Here is a 14550-nt window from a genome sequence, read left to right on the forward strand (position 1 = left end):
GGCAACCTAGAAAAACAACACAAGCGGGCAGGGAGGCAGGAGCTGAATGGACTTCGCTTCTGCAGACCCACAGCCCTCACCCCCACCATCTGCCACGGGGCCTGAGGCATACGCCAGTTGACCTCTGACCCTAGCACTCCCATGGATGCGTTTCCGGAAAAGATGTACTCATGGACACAGCAGGGCAGGTGAATGTGTGCACTGGATTATTGACCTCAGACCCAAACCTGGAGTAGCGGAAAAGAAAAACAGCTGCTTAATAGGATGAAGGGGATGTCAAAACCTAATGATCCCCTGCTCAGGCAAGGTGCCCAAGGTGACCGGGCAGCCAGTGGGCTGCAGGGATCTGAGAGGGAATGTCACAACATGTGATCCTGTCTGTTCTGGAAGTCAGATGACTGTACTATGGGTTACCATGACTTGACTTGTGCTCTGCACCACTGTCAAGAGCCTTCTGGATCACTCAATAAATAAAACAACTAGTCATTTCCATCAGACAATCAGCAGGATGCCGTTTTATTTCCCCCACGCTGAACTGAGGCTTATTTGACTAGACCCCATGCACTGATTGTTCTGGAGTCCTGTGGAGAGGGCTTTATAGTCCGTCAGCATCTGTTAACCGAGCACAGATTGGGTGCGAGCTCTCTATCAACATCACTCCTGATCACGATGCCCTGAGGCTGTTACAAATTCTGGACATTAGTCCGCACTTGTGAGGCCACCTATTTCAGAGTGACAAAAGCTGCCTGCAGTCAAACTTGCCTCTGATCATGACTCAGTGACTCTGTACCAAAGCTGCACCCTGGACTCGCCTGGGGGTGGGGTAAAAATACTGCTTCTGGGTCCCACGCCCCTACAGAGACATCCAAGTAATTGACCAGGGAGTAGCCTGGCATAGGGAGTTTTTACAGCTTCTCAAACAATCTGAATATGTAGCCAAAGTTGAGAACCACCAGTCTCTATTGAAATTCACCGCCCTGGCACCAAGAGACATTTGTAGCAAATTGGTCTAACCACCTTAGTGGTTTTCTACTTTTGGGGGTCTAAGGATGAGACTAGGTGAGAAGGCATCAATGCAGATGGGAGGAATGTCTTGATCTAACCTACTCAGCACATCCTGTGTTTGTTTTCCAAGAACCACTTTCTGTTTTGCTTTTACTTCCTTGCTCTTTCTTCGTTCTATAAACCACACTCACTGCCACTGTCAGTTTAACCTGCTGTCTTCCTTATGATCAAAGTCCAAGCTGTGTGTGATCTCATTTAGTCTTGAAATAGCCCTGCAAGTGAGGAAGCAGCCAAGCTTTTGTTCCTTAAGGCGAATCAGGGGCCTGCAGATCAGGAAAGGTTTTATCTGACATGGAATTCATATCATTATTTTACTTATGTGTGTTTATAGCCCTTTTCATTTACGAAGTGCTTTCACCTATTTGCTCCTGTGGAGTCCTCACAGCAAGTCTGTGGTGAAAGTATTTTCATAACCAGAGTGGCCACACATCTTGATCTACCCCGAACAATTCTTGTCCTAGCCCAATTATTCATAGCACCCCCTTTCACTCTCCAACCAAGTGTCTTTGTCGGAACAATACATGATATGATCACCTTATTTATGACCATCCTCTTGTTTTTAAAAGAGGCTACTAAGGCTCGTAGAAGTTAAGGAATTTGGAGGCTCCTGGGTGGCTCAGTTGGTTAAGCATCCGACTTTGGCTCAGGTCATAATCTCACGGTTCTTGGGTTCAAGCCCCGCATCGGGCTCTGTGCTGACAGCTCAGAGCCTGGAGCCTGCTTCCAATTCTGTGTCTCACTCTCTCTCTGCCCACCACCCCCCGCTCCCGTCATACTCTGTCTCTCTCAAAATAAATAAATAAACATTAAAAAAAAAAAAGAAGTTAAGGAATTTGTTCAGTCATCAGCCAATTAAAAGCAAAACAAGACTCGATCTCATGTGCTGTCTCTCCAAACCTCCGTCCCGCCCATGGGGATTATGAAACATTAGATCAGAGCTGATTTACTCAAAGCTCTCTTATTGTTGAAGAAATTAAAAGTGTGAGGGAGATAATTTCCTAAAAGTCACTACTACAATGTTCTCTGCAAGGAGTACAGAGCAAGGAGAGCAGACTCCTTGGCTGCATTCTATGACTACATTAGAATGCATTAGTTAAGTACCAACGAATTGTCCTCTTGGATGACCCTCAAGAGCTTAACTCAGCAAAACCAGGTACAAGGCCTAACATGGGTATTTGGAAAAGAAAGAGAAATTCAGAGTCCAAACTGCTACATAGGAGGACTAGATCTGAATGTGACCAGGCGTGTTCAACCATAAAACAGGTGGAATCATCATTCTTACTTCCCTGGGTTGTTACACAGAAAGCAAACTGTGGCTCACTGAGTGCTCTCACAGCAGCTAAGTCTCACGAGGTCCTCGTGAGTCACTTTTTTTTCGTTCTCTTCATTTTTCACGCGAGGGAACCAAGGCTCCTAAACAGGATGCTGGGGATCCAACAGGATAAGGTATTTGAATGTGCTTCATAAATCCTAAAATGCTACCGTTTATTATTATTATTATTATCATCATCATCATTATTATTATTATCAGCAGCAGTAATAGTTAACAGATGATAATCAGTTGATGTGGGCTAGAATCATGTGTCCTTGAAACTCCCTGGGCGACCCAGGTTTTGAATGATGCACCCAGTGGACAGGCCCGGTGGAGAGAAGGTCCCTTCCAGAAAGTTGTTGAAGATGACACATAGGATTCTGGGTGGGGCCCAGCCTGACGGAGAGGCTTCCTAGAAACCAACCGATCCTGCCTTGCTGGAAGGACCTCAGGCACCAGACACCCTCCACAAGAAGGCCTTTCTTCATGAGAATCACAGAGCTAAGAGAAATGTCAATTCTGTAAATTGATTCTGGAACTCAGGACATTGTTTCCCTAAAATAAAACCAATCATCACCTGGACAGAATCTTGATTTCACAATCATTTTTCAGCCTTTGCTGCTCCCTATAAATGATAACTACAAATCAGAATTGCAAAAAAGAAGGGGGAAAAATCAAGAGCTTTCCTCTCTGATTTTTTTTTCTCCCATCAGTCTGGTTTTTGAGCTAATCATGAAGGCCTGCCTGGTTCTCATGGATTGCCTTCCTTTAGGGGCAAAACAAATAACAACACAGGCATTTTAGAATTCTTTTGGGGGCACTGAGGGCTGTGCAGTGAGCTTTTTGTATACGTGGAAAAAACCTTCAAAGCTGCCAACACGAAGTTCCCAAGGTGCAGGCAGAATTGGTCTCCGTGCCTAGTAGTGGGTCAAAGGGCTCCTCTGACTCTAAAGAGTCAATTTGTGTTTCAAATAGCTTTCAGGAACCTGACACTATGAAACTACCTGCTCCCAGGAAATCTGAGAAAGTCCTAGAATAGCTTTCTTCAGGGAGAGCCGGGAGCCTCCTGGCTTTGTTAAAGCTCTCCCTGTTCATTCCCTTCCCTAGGCCACAGGACTGGATGGTGAGGTTCAGGGCGCCCGCTCCTGGCCCTTGGTCCAACAGGGCCCAGCTCTGGAGAGGACGCGACCTCTTTGGCTATCTGGGTCTGCCAAAGGACCTGGTAATCCTGCCCAGAGGGGACCCAGAAACCAAATGAGGGAGACAGGAGCCACATCTGAGGGGAGACAAACAGGTTCAGCAAAGCAAATGACAGGCATAATTTCTATGGATTATTTTGAAAAATAAACCCAAAGAAGGTAACACCTAGCCAAAAAATATTTAACAGACCTTTGTGGTACGCTAGGGCCAACTGGGGAGGACCACTTACCAAGTCGCAACCTGATGGAGGTTTGGGGATTGTTCTGTTCGGTTTTAGGCATCAAAAGATACCAAAGACCAAAGGGTTGCTATCAAGGTTTATGCAGATCTTATCCTTTTTTGGTGAAAATCTCTCATCAGCTTGGAGATAAGGGCAATTTGCTCAAAACAACATCTTTCCCATCGCAGATATATAGGTCTTTTCAATTCAGCCGGGAGACTCCTGAAAGGCACCAAGGAACTCTCCTCTCCTCAGTCACCTGTGCCTTTCCTGGGAAACTTTGCATTTGAAGGCTATTTCCCGCGCCCCTCCCTCCCCCCCCCCCCCCCCCCCCCCCCCCCCGCCTTGGCTCTCACGCCGCCAGCGCACTCCCCTCCCCCCAAGCCTGGCGACTCTCCCCGCACCGCCCAGGAGGCCGCTCTCCGGCCGCCTCAGGTTTCCCGGCTTCTGCGGTGAGCCCGCCACAGGGAGGACTGATCAAATGTTTCTTTCTTACACCGCACCACCCGTGGACCGGGAAACGCCGCCTCCTCCGCCTCCATGCTTTGCCTCCTACAGGTTGCAAATGAAATACAGCCGTTTGGAGGGTAGATTGTTTCTGCCCAGGGAGCGAGGCGACTGAAGTCAGTTTGTGCACTGTGCCCCTCCATCCCAGCCTGCCCCAAGTTGACCGGGGTTTTTTTTGTAGTTGTTGTTGGTTTTCTTTGTTTGTTTGTTTGCCAAACCTTGGCATTTCCTGATACTCCCCTGCAGAACCATGATTATGACAATAACAGTAATGTTGGCCAATGGAGTGTTTGTTTTCTGCTTTGCAGGTCACAAAGCAAGAAACACCTTTGTTTCCTTTGCTTTTTTTTTAGTAGCTCTCAGCAAAAGAGAGAAAAGACATTTGAAGAACTGTTATTTTTATTTTGCCAAAGATAATTGTCCGGATCGGCAATGTTTCCTTTTCTTCCCTTCCCTCTCTTAGCCCTCTCTCCCACCCAATTTTAGAGGCACGCTCACGGCTCCAGGCAGGTTCCGGCCACCTCCTTATACCTTGAGATGGCCCTTAAGGACTAGCCAGAATCGCACCGGGCAGGGACCTGTAGCGGCGACCCGCTTGCTCTACAGCGGATCTGACAAACGGCCGGCCAACTCTCCAAGAAGACAGCCACCTGCAAGATTGCACCTGACTCCACAGCAGCCGGGAGCCCCGAAGCGAGGCTCTCTGGCTTGCAGGAAGGCCACCCAAGGGATCGCTGGGGCTGGGCTGTCCTCCCTGGGGAGGGTCCAGCGTCCCGGCTCTGTCCGCGCCCAGGCACGTGAGCCCGCGCAGCGGGGAGCCCGACTGCAGGCGCGACAGGTGCGGCGGGCGCAGGGACGCCGACCTACCTTCACGAAGAGTTCGATCTCGGGGTCCCTGTCGTCCCCGTTAGCTGTCGCCGAGTCCGTCATGCCGTCGGCGCCCGGGGCCAGCGTCCCGGGCCGGGGAGGCGCCACCTCTGCGGCGCCTGAGCCAGCGCTCTGCGCTCCTGCTCCTGCTCTGCGGGGCCCTCCTTGAGAGCGGCGCTTATTATTATTATTATTATTATTATTATTATCGGATCTATTTCTCAAGCCGGGAACCGCAGTGTCTGAGAGATCAAATGTCCCGAGAGATCACATGCAAAGGAGGAGAGGGGAAAGGTGGGTTCAAGGATGGCAGCAGGTCCCCGGAGCAACAAGTGCCGGGCTGCAGGGAGGTGTCACAGGATCCGCTCCAGTCAGCGATCCCCGCGTCGCCGCCAACGCGCCCAAAATAGCCGGAGGCCGCGGGGCGGGGTCAGCCCGGGCGGGGCTGGGCGGGAGGGGCGCCCGGCGAGCGCGGCCTCTGCCCTGGCCCCGGCCCCCGCCCCCTGCCCCGCCGCCCCGGCCCCGCTGGACCGGAGGCAGTCGCGGCCGACCCGGGCTGGCACCACCTACGAGGCCCCGGGGACCTTATGGGAAAGGTAAAGGGAGGGAGAGGGAGTCCAAGCGAACGGGAAAAGAGAGGGGAGAAAAGATGGCTTTAAGTCTTATGTGTCAATAACGATGCTTTAGCTCGTCCAAGTTACTCGATTATTGGCGTTACCCACTCGGAAAGCCCCTTCCTGCCTTAGCCGTGCTCAGAGTGGGGAGGAGCTGTGGGGAGCGGGCAAGGAAAGAAAGGACCCCTATGAGGAGCCATCCTAGAGCTGGGCAAATGGGGTAGGACATGGGGTGGGGGTGGGCAGGGCTCATGTCTAAGGTAGAGGGGTGAGCCAACCTGGTCAGGGGCTGCCGGAGCCGAGCACCCAAGTCTTGCTGATCTTCTAGGCATACTTTTTTCCCCACTTTCTTCTCTTGTCTCTTCTTTTCATTCCTTTCTTTCCTAGTCAAATTTCGTTCTCTGTTTTGTAGTGAAGTATGATGCACATATGGAAAAATGCACGTATCACAAATGTCAAGTTCAATGAACTGAACTCACCCATGGAACGCCAGATGAAGAATTAAAATACTAACTACACCCCCAGAAGCTCCTTTTGGTCTTTCTTCTCTTCCTTTCCTCCCCCTCCACCCCTCTCTTCCGCCAGAGTAAACATTATCTTGACGTGTAACAGCACTTGTCCGGAATCTTACAGTAAATACAGTATATATACTCTTGATGTTTGGCATCTTTTGCACACCATTACATTTGTGACATTCATCCATTCTGTTGTGTGTAGTTGTAAATCATTCATTTTCATTGCCACAACTTAACATCCATATTTTTGGTTGATGGACATTTGCATGGTTTCCAGTTAATGACTACTGTAGATACTGCTGCTATGAACATTCTATCAAACATTCTTTGGTGATAACACGGACACTTTTCTGTTGGGTATATCCTTAGGAGTGGCATTTATAAGTTATAGCGTACAAGAATGTTCTTGAATAGACCCTGCCAAAGGGGTTGTACCAATGTATGTTCCCACCTTTCATTTATTTTAAAAATAGGTACAAAATCTTTTGCATCTGAAATCTGGTCAACTTTCATTTGTTTTCTCCGCCTTCTCTCTAGCTAATCCTGTTGCTGCTCTCTCTTGCCTTGCTTACAAATAATGCATTTATTTCACAGCTTTGCAAGAAAACAAAGTAATCCCTTAATAATAAAAATAACTAATAATACTTGTTACGTACCAGACAAAAAAAAGCACTGGAGATCTTAATTTGTTTCATCTTTACAGTTAGTGTTATTATCCCAGTGTTCCAAAGGGGGAAACAGGTTTAAAGTATTTAAGTAACTTGCCTCTAGTCATTCAACTAGAAAATGGCAGATTTGAACGCAGAAAGACTGAGCCTCTGCTCCCAACTACTCTACTAACTGCCTCTCTCAAATTTAGTGCATGCTGGGTAAGTCATTCTGAAGAAACAAAGACACTGTCCTGGTCTGAATGGAGATTAAGTTCCATTTCAGGATAATAGTCACATGGAAGGAAGACTAAGGCTGTCACATGAATTGGGCTCCATAAATCAGCATGTAGACAGATTATTCACCACAGTGGGAGTGGGTAGACAGAAAGGCCTCATAAAGCAGAAGGCACTCCGCTGAATCTTCCTGAATGGCCAGGCGTCTGACAGGCAGAGAAGATGGCAGGGTACCCTGACCACCCTTTATGGCAGGCCGTTTCCCCAGAAACCGCAAGTACAAATGTTCCTTTTCACTGAAGAAGTCGCCAAGCCCAACTTGCAAGCCCTCACAATACACTACAGCTTAATCAAGGTGAGGTCTAATTGCTCTCCTCCTCCTTGGTTTCAGGCTTACATCACCAAAGCCTTTAGAGAAACAGTCACCTTCACAGCTCGTACATTCTGAGCCAATGACTGCATACCTTCACTGCATGCTGCACAGACTCATCACTTCCTGCTCTGGACTGCAGACAATATTTGCAATAGCGATGTGGCAGAGGTAAATAAAATTATATGCGTGAAATGCCCTTGAGGGTTTTTTTTTTCTTTAGATGAAAAATGCTTTACACGTGTGATCATGTTCTTGGCTATGATCTAAACAATGTATGGTGTGACCTCCACTTTCCTGACTTCCAACCTAGCAGAGTTGGCTTCCATTTTGTTTTCTCTAAACATCTACTGCTTACTGCTTATTGGAAATGAACCAGTTCCCTTTTAATCTCTAGATAATACCTTCCATTTGGACATCCCTACAGACAACTGATAGTTTTGATATTCTAAATCTTCATGTTGCCACACACACACACACACACACACACACAAGTCCGCGTTGGTGATGAAGTACCTTTGTGCATATTTCTAGTTTTTAAGTCCACATTCTGCTTTCACTCAAGATAAAAAAAATCTTTGTTTTGTACCCTTTAATGTCAAATCATAATTGGTTAGAGTCTATTCCAGCTTTGTCCAGAGAAAAACACTTCCTTGATCATACACTACTTCTGATAATCATAGTTTCACACAGTTAGTGCAAGCTTTGGGTAACTATTTACCAGGAAAGCACTTCAAAGACATATTTAGTGCTCACTTTGGCTGCACATATACTAATATTGGAACAGTACAGAGAAAATTAGCATGGCCCCAATGCAAGGCTAACATGTAGATCTGTGTAACATCCATACATTTGTATGATTGTTGAAAGCAAAAATTATCACATGTCTTACGGGGTTTTAAATATATTCAGACTCAAATGATATGGCATAAAGGTGAAGGTAAAGGGTAGTGGTAAGGTTTCTTCGAGTGGCAAACTATGACCTCTAAGCAGACTGAGAAAAGTTAGGTATGTATGTCATAACCACTCCTAAAGCAACAACTATAAAAGTTATATAAAGAAATGTAGTAAAAAGCCAATAGGTAAATCAAAATGGAATGGGAAGAAATTTTCAAATAATCTAATAGGCTTGATGGGGGGACAAAGAGAACAAACATAAAACTTACTGTTAGACGGCACACCTAAATCCAACCATATGAATATTTACACTAAATAAAAATGATCTAAACACATCAATTAAAAGCTGGAGATTGTTGGATTGGATTTTAAAAGATACTCAGCTCTACAATGTTACAGAATCTCACTTCAAGCATAATGATACAGATAATTATAAGGAAAAGGATGGAAAAAAATACCATGCAAACACTAATCAAAAGAAAGTTAGTGGTTATATTCATATCTGACAAAATAGACCCCAGAACAAGGAAATTATCAGCGATAAAGTTGGATATTACACAATGATGAGTCAACCCATCAAGAAGATATAACAACTCTAAGTGTATACGTACCTAATAAAAAACTTTCAAAATACGTGAAGCAAAGCTGACAGAACTGAAGGAAGAAACAAATACATGAATATAGTTGGAGACTACAAAATTTTTTTCTTAGTAATTGGTAGCACAAATAGACAAAAAAAAAAATCACTAAGAATATAGAAGACTGAAACAGTACTGCAACCAATTTGGCCAAATGAACTTTTATAGAATATCCCATCTAAATAACAACAGAACCGGGGCGCCTGGGTGGCTCAGTCGGTTGAGCGCCAACTTCGGCTCAGGTCACGATCTCGCGGTTGTGAGTTCGAGCCCCGCATCCGGCCCCTGTGCTGACAGCTCAGAGCCCGGAGTCTGTTTCGGATTCTGTGTCTCCCTCTCTCTGACCCTCCCCCGTTCATGCTCTGTCTCCCTCTGTCTCAAAAATAAATAAACGTTAAAAAAAAAAGTTAAAAAAAAAAAAAACAACAGAACCCACACTGTTTTCAAGTATGCATGGAATAGTCACCAAAATAAACCATATTCTGTATCACAAAACAAACATTACATGTAAAAGAATGAAACAATACAAATATAATCTCTGACTATAATAGAACCAATTACATCAACAAAAAATGTTTCTGGAAAACCTCTAAATATTGGGAAATAAAGCAATTCACTTTCAGAAATTCATTGGTTAATAAAGAAGCCTGAAGGATAATTATAAAATATTTTGATCTGAATGTAAAGGAACATACAATGTATCAAAATTTGTGGGATGTAGCTAAAGCAGTTCCTAGAAAGAAATTTATACTTGAAATGCTCATTTAGGAAGGGAATAAAGATCTCAAATCTAAGCGTGTACCTTAAGAAACCAGCTAACCCTAAAGCAACAAGGAATAAAATAAATATAAGAAAAAAAATGAAATTGAAACAAGATAAAACAATGGAAAAAATCAGTGAAACCAGAAGCTAGTTCTTGTAAAAGATCAATAGAATTAATAAATTTGTCTCTGGATTTGCCAAGAGAAAAAGAGAGAAGGTGTATTTTATCAGTATCAGGTGTGAAAGACGGATAGCAATGCAAACTTCACAATCAGGAGAAGGTAATAAAGGAACAATATAGGCAACTTTTTGCATGTAAATTAGATACTTAAATGAAAAGAACCAAATCTTAAAAGACACAAAACTCATTCAAGAAGTAGGAGATAAACTCTAAACCATAAGAAACTCTTAAATACAGAGAACAAACTGAGGATTGGTGGGGACGGGAGGGGAAAATGGGTGATGGGCATTGAGGAGGGCACTTGTTGGGATGAGCCCTGGACATTGTATGTAAGTCATGAATCATGGGAATCTACTCTCGAAGCCAAGAGCACACCGTATACTCTGTATGTTAGCTAACTTGACAATAAATTATATTTAAAAATAATAATAAAAATAAATAAAATAAAAAACATTGTAATCAAAAAAAAAAAAAAAAGAAATAGGAGATAACCTGAATAGTCCCATATACACTAAAGATATTGAATTCATAGTTGAAAATCTTCCCAAAAAACCCCTACCAAAACTCAAAAAACTCCCAGGCCCAGATGTCTTTATTAATGGATTCAACCAAACCTTTAAGAAAGAAATCATAGCGATTCTTTTTTTTTTTTTTAATGTTTATTTATTTCTGAGAGAGACAGAGACAGAATGCAAGTGGGTTAGGGGCAGAGAGACAGGGAGACAGAACCTGAAGCAGGCTCCAGGCTCTGAGCTGTCAGCACAGAGCCCGACACGGGGCTTGAACTCACGAGCTGTGAGATCCTGACCTGAGCCGAAGTCAGACGCTCAACCGACTGAGCCACCCAGGCGCCCTGAAATCATAGCAATTCTACACAATCTCTTCCAGAGGTAAGAAAAGGAGGAAATAAAGATCTTGTATCCAGAATTTGTAAAGAATTTTCACAACTCAAAGATAAGAAAACAAACAACCCAATTAAAAATTGGCAAAAAGAGGGGCACCTGGGTGGCTTAGTGGGTTAAGTGTCCGACCTCAGCTCAGGTCATGATCCTGCATAGGGCTCTCTGCTGTCAGCACAGAGCCCGCTTCAGATCCTATGTCCCCCTCTGTCTACCCCTCCCCCACTCACGTTCTCGCACTCTCAAAAATAAACATTAAAAAAAAGTTGTTTTTATTTGGCAAAAAGAATCTGAACAGACATATCCCCAGAGAAGACATGCCAATGGCAAATCAGCACATGAAAAGATGATAAATGTCATGATTCAGCAGAGAAATAGAAATAAATACAATGATACCACAGTATACCTATCAGAATGGTAAAAATATATACACGTGATAACCTCATGTGGTAGCAAGGATACAGAACAACTGGAATTCTTGTACATTGTCAGTGAGAAGGCAGAATTGTACAGTCATTCTGACAAAACACTTTGGCAATTCCGTGTAAAGTCAAATATATGTTAACCATAAGACTCGCTCGTCATCTCCTGGATATCATCCTAGAGAGATGAAAACTTTGGTTCTCACAAAAGCCTGTACATGAATGTACATAGCAGAATTTATAATTGGTGCAAACTGGAGACAACCTAAATGCCCCTCGATAGCTAAATGAATAAAAAAAAAATTGTGGTACATCCATACAATGATATACCACTTAGCCATTAAAAAGAATGAATACCTCCAAAACACGGATGAATTTCAGCTGTATGTACCAAGTCAGAGAAGCCAGTCTCAAAAGATTGCATACTGAATGGTCCCACTTGTATGACATTCTGGGAAGGCAACATTATAGTGATGGAGAGCAAATCAATGGCTGACAGGATTGCAGAGGGGTGGGGGACTACCAAAGGGTAGCACAAGGGAATATTTTCAGGTGATGGAACTATTCTGTATCCTGTCCGTGGTGGTGGTTATAGATGTTTCTGCATGCATGAAAACATACAGAGCTCTAAACCAAAAAAGAGAATTTTCTGTAGGTAAATTTTTAAATGATCAAGATTCTTTTCTTTTTAATGTTTTTATTTATTTTTGACAGAGAGAGAGAGAGAGAGAGAGAGAGAGCGAGCATGAGCAGGGTAGGGGCAGAGAGGGGGAGACACAGAATCTGAAGCAGGCTCCAGGCTCCGAGCTGTCAGCACAGAGCCGGATGCAGGACTCGAATTCACGGACTGTGAGATCATGACCTGAGCCAAAGTAGGACGCTCAACCGACTGAGCCACCCAGCTGCCCCTAAATGATCAAGATTCTTAAAAACTGCAGAAAAAGGTAAAACTACTAGATTTTATTTTTACATCCCCTTTCCACGCATTCTTTGCTTCAAATCCTTAGTCTCAGATCTCATCTTACCATTGACTTCAGATGTATGAAACGGCTCTCTGTTCCATGAGACCTGGTGCTCCTAAGTATAGTCATTCAGTAAAATAGAAAGAACTTTCATTGAAATAAAAAATGAAACAACAAAATAAGCGTATTTAGACTGAGAGGGAGTGTGTGTCTGTGGTAAAAGGACATTCAGTATGAAATAATGATGATCCTTTTAGGAAGATTTGGTAGAAATGTTCACCTTGCCCAGTGCCAGAGTAGAAGAACGTCAGTAGATATAAGCTCCAACTTTTACGTACCTAATGATATTCACTCGAACCCACTCAGTCTGCCCAGGGTAGCAGCTACTTCTGTGAGAATTAGATTGTTCCACTCTTACGTTCTTCACGGAGAATCTCTCAGACAATCCCAAGAGCTTGAGGTTCAAGCTGAGGGGACAAGTGGGTTTTGATGGCAGCTGCAGGAGCATCAATTACATCGTGTCTCTGTGAGAGGACCAGGTGGGTGTAGACAAGAGGAGGTGAGTCTGGAGGAGTTACAATCCCATGAAGTCACTGGTTGGGCTGTGAGGGGGATTAGGGTGGGTTGCTAGTTCTATCTATCCCTTTATAAACTAATGTGCTCTTGGGCGTGCCTAACATTACCAGTAATCTTTGTCCCCACCGCAGTCGGCCTACAGACTCCCGGGGAGAGCCTGGGAGTGGGCTGGACTGAAGCCAGGGGTCCTTGTCAACAACCTTCACTCATCCCACTGATTCACCCATACTCATTCTCTCCACCAGGGTTTTGGGGAGCACTGCTCATATGCTTTCTAGAACCCTCTAAGAACACGCATTGTGCACATCACCTCCTGATGATAAGCAGTCTTTGCTCCTGCATTATTCCTTCATGGATTGAGTCAGGACTTTTCCACAAAAGTAAAGTCCCCTTGAGGACAGGAATGCAGTTTTATGTCTCTTTTGCATGACCCTCAGAACATAACAGTTCCCTGCTATAAACTTTTAAACAAACAAAAACCACTTATCAAACAAACTGTTGATAATTCAAGTACAAATGTACATGCTCAAGAAAATAGTTGTTGGTGGAATGAATTAATGAATAACTGGAACTTTCTTTCACAGCCTCCTCCTCCACTAGAGAGTCTGCCCTTACTTATATTAACTCAAAGGCTGACATCACTAAAATGGACATTACAGTGTGGGGGGTTTGTAAAGATTCTAATTTTGAAGTAAAACATGGAAAAGAGTTTGTAATAATAATAACAGTTAACATTTACCAAGGGCCCACCATGTGCCTGAAGCTCTGAATCTCTTATGAGCTCTCTTCATCTCTATAAATAACCCTGTGAGACAGGTGCTATCAGTCCCATTTCACAAATGAGGAAGCAAAGACTTAAAAAGATTAAGTAACTTGTCCAAGATCACACAGATAATAATAAACAACACAGCTGGTATTCTGACCCAGGTCTCTCCATTGTGAAAGCCCATTTTATTAACCAGCATGCTTTACTGTATGTGAGAAGCAGGATGGATTTGGAGGAGGCTGGGATGATGTTAGAGACTTAGAAATTGCTTCCTGAATTGCAGTCAGTGAATAACTGGTTTTGGATAAGAAATGGCTAGATTTGGGGATTCTAGAATCCCTCTTCACTCTGCTTAACCCAAGAGACACCAGAGACAAGCTGAAAAAAGAAGCAGGGACCAAAATGTGGTTCATGAAAAATAAAAAAATATGGAGCCCCTGGAGAAAGGAAAGCTGTGGGAGACAAGAGGCCAGGGAAAAGTGATCTGAGGTCATGTTCTGTTGCATCACCATGAATTTTTGGCAAGATTTATTGCTCTGGTAATTGTCTCACTTAATGGCAAAGTTCATACTTTAGTCACAGCAAGATCACATTAAAATACAACTATTACATAAGTATATTTTTAAAAACCTTGGGCCAGATCCAGGATAAATACATAATTCAAAATACATAATTAATAATAATTCAAATACATCATTTGTAACAAAATCCCCAAAATATGTTGACCCATATTACTTTTATACACACAGCTCATTTTCTTTTGGCCAACAAGCCCATCTTGACAATTGACGAGAGATCAAAAAAGGGCATGGTGTTAAAGAGGACCCAGGAGGGGCGCCTGGGTGGCGCAGTCGGTTAAGCGTCCGACTTCAGCCAGGTCACGATCTCACGGT

At 43.9% G+C, this 14550-nt stretch overlaps 1 protein-coding gene, 1 long non-coding RNA gene and 1 other non-coding gene across 6 annotated transcripts in view; 2 read left to right on the forward strand and 1 right to left on the reverse strand.

The window, feature by feature from the left end:
- The window catches only part of CLIC5 (chloride intracellular channel 5), a 164239-nt gene that overhangs the window by 99097 nt on the left and 50592 nt on the right, over window positions 1-14550 (reverse strand). Inside the window, exon 1 of one of the 3 annotated variants that reach the window (XM_058734142.1) lies at window positions 6064-6261. The exons of 1 other annotated variant lie outside the window; for it this stretch is intronic. In XM_058734142.1, coding sequence (XP_058590125.1) covers window positions 6064-6117 — 54 coding nt within the window. In that variant the 5' untranslated portion in view covers window positions 6118-6261. Of the gene's footprint in view, window positions 1-5171; window positions 5574-6063; window positions 6262-14550 lie in introns of those variants that run through there. One more of the 3 variants, XM_058734141.1, reaches the window with a different exon arrangement.
- On the forward strand, window positions 5576-14478 carry LOC131514298 (uncharacterized). Of its 2 annotated transcripts, XR_009263015.1 has the most exons (4): window positions 5576-5767; window positions 7576-7725; window positions 12072-12297; window positions 14407-14477. It is a non-coding gene; the product is annotated as an uncharacterized LOC131514298 (long non-coding RNA). The 2 variants fall into 2 exon arrangements; XR_009263016.1 differs by lacking the exon at window positions 12072-12297 and having other exon boundaries at window positions 5584-5767; window positions 14407-14478.
- Window positions 8303-8410, forward strand: LOC131515583 (U6 spliceosomal RNA). The gene has a single exon (XR_009263647.1). It is a non-coding gene; the product is annotated as a U6 spliceosomal RNA (small nuclear RNA).

Source organism: Neofelis nebulosa, chromosome 6, assembly GCF_028018385.1.
Source record: "Neofelis nebulosa isolate mNeoNeb1 chromosome 6, mNeoNeb1.pri, whole genome shotgun sequence".
NCBI lineage: Eukaryota > Metazoa > Chordata > Mammalia > Carnivora > Felidae > Neofelis > Neofelis nebulosa.